Consider the following 5,000-nt stretch of genomic DNA (forward strand, 5'->3'; position numbering starts at 1 on the left):
TACAACCTAACTCGCTCCCCTCTCTCCAATTGAACTCCCTTTAGCACAGATTCTTCTCTCACTTCTTCCTCTTCCATCTGGCAGTCTTTCCTCCCTGAGGAGGTGGACAGCGCCGTAATGCCCTCTTACGTCGAAAGCTATTCATTAATTAATCACATCTCTGGAGGGACTGACACAATTCGTCTTCGTGTCCCTGAAAATGGAGTTGGAGCATTTCCTCAGGAATTGTGATGCATAGTTGCATACGTATACGTAGATTGGTGGATGCATACATGCTTTTATACATACGTATGAGAATTTTATTTGAATATTTGTTCCCTTCCGTGAGTGGTAATGCGTAGTTGCATACATATGCATGGTTAAATGGATGCATATATATATATATATATATATATATATATATATATATATATATATATATATATATATATATATATATATATATATATATATATATATACATATATATATATATATATATATATATATATATATATATATATATATATATATATATATATGTGTGTGTGTGTGTGTGTGTGTGTTTGTGTGTATACATACATATATATATATATATATATATATATATATATATATATATATATATATATATATATATATATATATATATATATATATATAATACTGAAGGTTTTATCGTTATTTTAATAGACGGCTGAGGTTTTATATAGTTTGAAAAATATTAATATGCAAAATGTAACCTAATTGCTCAAGAATTTTTTTGTTATTTTTTTTTGGTTAATGTGCTCTATTGTCTCCGAAACCTAGTACCAGAGGTTAATTTAGTAGATTAGGTCAGCCAAATGTAAGTAGGTTGTGCTGGCCAACTGTAAACGTCCCTCCCTGGCGTTCAGCTGAATTAGGGTGTGAGACTCGTTCAAGCTCGATCGTTTCTTGTAGTGCCTGCAACCTCACCATCCTTGTGAGCTAAGGATGAGTTTCTTTTTTTCTGGAGGTTTACAGGTCTACTTGCTGAGTCATCAGCAGCTATTGCTTGGCCCATCCTAGTCCTAGTTTGGGGTAAGGGGACCCTTGGGCGCTGATTATATGTATATATGGCAGGCTCTAGGGCATTTTTCTGCCAGCTAGGGCAATGTGACTGTTTCATGTCTCTGCCATTCATGATCTGCCTTTATACCTTAAACCTTGCCCGTAATTGAACACGGTGTTTTGTATGTAGAGATGTTAGACATCTTTACGTAAAGCAGCACCTCAAGTGTTATGTGTGGCAGCTATGATTTGACCTGTACAACATTTGCTGCACTGCAGTGTTTAGTATTTCAATTTATTGGTGAATGAGTGTTGTATGTGAGCACTTCTGTTATATCAACCCTCATTAGGCAGTGTATTTTCCATACCATATACTCGGTATCTTGATCATCATCATCATCATCATCATTTCAGCCTTCAAAAGTCCTTTGTTGGATGTAGGCCTTCCCCAGGTTCCTCCACAGACTTCTATCGCAAGCTATTCTGTGCCACTGTAGCTTATGTCGGTCTAAGTCATCTCGCCAGCGGGTTTTTTTTGTCTTCCTCGGTTTCTTGTGTATCCTCGGGGTGTCCAGAAGGTTGTTCGTGATGTCCACCGGTTGTCTGTCATCCTGGCAATGTGCCCCCCCCCCCCCCCCAGTTCCATTTGAGCTTGTTAATGGTTTCAAGGTATCTTGATACTGTACTTTTAATAAAATATTATTGAGTGTCTTTACAATGGCTATGTATTGCTAACTGACCATAAGTGTTTTCTGATATGATTAAATGAATTCGCAGATTTGTTGCAATGCTAGTTTCGTTCTGTAATCGTATTTTGCACTATTAACGCAACGAGATAATGGTGGGAGTTCTGGGAACATTTCCGACTGAATAAAGTAAACACTTGATATTTTGTTCAACCACTGAGATAAACTGCGTAAAACATTTTGCGAATAGTTTCGCGCTATATCAAATGCAGCCTTTTCTAGTCCACTGCAGGACAAAGGCCTCAGACAAGTTTTTTTCCAACTTTCATTGCCACGCTGGGCAGTACGGATTGGTAATGGTGGGAGCAAACCAACCTAGTATGGGTAACCATGACTATTGCAGCTTTGCTGATTATGGCTATACACAAATCCTTTCACCGCGTTAAAGGTATCCCCACTTAGAAAGGGACACCTTATACCTAGTGTAAATATAGTAGGCTTTGTTCCGTACTTCACCGGTAAGTTTCCCATATCCATTTTTCATCATTATCCTTATTCCATCATTTTAGATTAGATTTATTGATGATAATATTCTGATGGTTAATTTTGCCATTCAATATTTATCAGCTCTCGTTTCGGCTATTATTTAGGTATGCATTAATCTATTGATGATAATATTCTGATGGTTAATTTTGCGATTCAATATTTATCAGCTCGCGTTTCGGCTATTATTTAGGTATTCATTAATCTTTATGTTCAATGTTTCCTTAAAATATGTCAATTTCCATACGTAAATATCATGTGGTACTGACATACGAAGAAATATAACACTTTTATCAATAATATAAAAAAAAATAAAGCGTATGTGGTCAACATTTATCAATAGAATTTGACTATTTCGATAAGAAAGGTAAAACTTCAAGATTATTAAGTATACGTACCGTAATATCAATTACGTAAGTGGGAATCGTTTAATTCGCTAATAACATTCATCCTTTTACTACGTGTGGGGAAAACTTCCCCAACATCAGTTGCCTCCCATACTTGAATAGAAAACTCATCAGGAACGTAGAGATCACCCTCACCCACCTTACAATCACTGCATCATATGCCTCCTCGTGGGCAGTTGCAACCGTACTTGACAACGCTTGTACTCACCATCCACCTATGATTTCCACCGACGCTTAATTTCTACTATTCTCTCCACTGGCTCAGACCACTTTCGATATTTCCCAATTCTTCTCTTCTATTCTCCCCACAAGACCAGACCAATTTCGATATTTCTCAACTCTTCTCTTCTATTCTCCCCACAAAACCAGACAGCTTTCGATATTTCTCAACTCTTCTCTTCTATTCTCCCCACAAGACCAGACCACTTTCGATATTTCTCAATGCTTCTCTCTCCTATCCTCCCTACAAGACCAGACCACCTTTGATATTTAATGATATTGGTGATTTTTATGATGTTTAGTTATTAGTATCAATCGATGTTGGTGGTGTCTAGAAACTTTAAACTTTAGAATTTTTTTAAGGATCTCATAGATATTCACATTTCGTATGACAGGTTTACACTGAATTTTGTTGACATCTCACGCACACAGACATACACACACACGAATATATATATATATATATATATATATATATATATATATATATATATATATGTGTGTGTGTGTGTGTGTGTGTGTGGGTGTGTGTGTGTGTTTATGTGTGTGTATATATATATATATATATATATATATATATATATATATATATATATATATATATATATACATATATATATATATATAATCTCTTCAGTCAATACATGGTAAAGAGTTGATATTTTTTATATCTGATAGTATCAGAAATAGTGTTTGATGATATAAATACTGTTTTTACACCAGATAGAAAAAAAATATAATGTTGCTGAAAAATATTAATCCACAGCCCCTCCCCAGAAAAAAGCCTTGCCTTTTTTACATATGTGGCTATTATTTTTGAACGAATACGTGCAATTACAATTGGTATTACCTTTAAACTCACTGTTAAGAAGAAATTGCATTTTCATAGAAATACTAAAATATCCATCTTTAGCATAAAAATGTTTTTATAAACAGTATTATTGTTATGAACGAAAAGCGTTAATGATTTTTTTTCATAATCAATGCTAAGAAATATATTTATAATAAACATTATTGTTATTATGAATGAAAAAAGTTAAAAGATAGAAAAAAAAAATTATAATCAGTATTATTATTATGAACGAAAAAGGTTAAAACATATTTTATAATCAATATTATTATTGTGAACGAAAAAAGGTTAAGATATATTTCTAATCAACATTTATATCATTATTTTGAACGATAAAACGATAGAACAATTAGAAATGTACGATAATGGAAGAGGAAATAGTATGAAAACTCGAAAAAGGTTAAAAATATATCTATCAATAATCTTATCATTATTATGAACGAAAAAAAGATGAGAACAACAAGAATTGTACGAGGATAGAAATAGAAATAGAATGAAAACTCCATAGCTCTTGTACTTACCTGACGAAGGCGAAGCAACGGCCAGCGAGAGAGCCATAGTGATCCAGAGGGAGAAACTCAACCATCCGGGTTTTCGTTTTCTTCTTCTTCCTCCCTCTCCTTCCTGTCTTCTCCACCACTCAGAGACTTTGGCCCCTCCCCAACACCTTCCTCCACCGACTCCCCCTCCCCCTCCGAGGACTCCACATCCTGTGGCCTCCCCCACCGCGATGGATCTGCGCTCTAAGGCCACCACTTCCATGGTTCTTCGGCCGCCACGCCTACAGGAGATCAATCGCTGGCCGGGGAGGGTGGGTGTGGGTGTGGCCAGGCGGGTGTGGGAGTTGCCTCCACCATCACCGCCGGAGTTCTCAGGTGTGTTTAAGTCACCGGCAGACCACCGCCACGTGGAGGAAGTGGGAGAGGAGAAGGAGGAGGGGGAGGCAGCTTCCAGCCCACTATGGCGGAAGGATTGGAGGGGCCGCTCTGCAGGATGGCACGCTTCTGCTCCTTCTGCTGCTCCTGCTGCTGCTTCTACTGCTGGGGTTGTTATCCCATGGGAATGCCACTTGTCAAGGGGAGTCTCCTCCGGCCGTAAGTCGTTATGGAAATGTACGAGTCCTGCGGCAGGGGCTGGGTGATCGTAGACCCGGGTAGGAGTGGTTTTTGACTCCGTGGGGTAATACGTCATGGGAGCTTTCTTCGTTCCCAACGGAACGACTTTTCGTTCCCCTTCGGAATCGTTAATATGTGGCGGGACTAACTCGCCGGGAATCATCCACGC

The 5,000-nt window shown here is 37.5% G+C and overlaps 1 protein-coding gene and 1 long non-coding RNA gene across 2 annotated transcripts in view; one reads left to right on the forward strand and one right to left on the reverse strand.

Annotated features, from left to right (window-relative positions):
• The window catches only part of LOC137630544 (uncharacterized), a 394,338-nt gene that overhangs the window by 65,513 nt on the left and 323,825 nt on the right, over positions 1–5,000 (forward strand). The window lies entirely within an intron of this gene.
• Positions 1–5,000, reverse strand: part of LOC137630007 (uncharacterized) — a 109,330-nt gene that overhangs the window by 7,699 nt on the left and 96,631 nt on the right. The window contains exon 2 of the mRNA XM_068361509.1: positions 4,238–5,000. This exon is cut by the window's right edge and continues 605 nt beyond it. Coding sequence (XP_068217610.1) covers positions 4,238–5,000 — 763 coding nt within the window. The remainder of the gene's footprint in view (positions 1–4,237) is intronic.

Source organism: Palaemon carinicauda, chromosome 38 (genome assembly GCF_036898095.1).
Source record: "Palaemon carinicauda isolate YSFRI2023 chromosome 38, ASM3689809v2, whole genome shotgun sequence".
Taxonomy (NCBI): domain Eukaryota; kingdom Metazoa; phylum Arthropoda; class Malacostraca; order Decapoda; family Palaemonidae; genus Palaemon; species Palaemon carinicauda.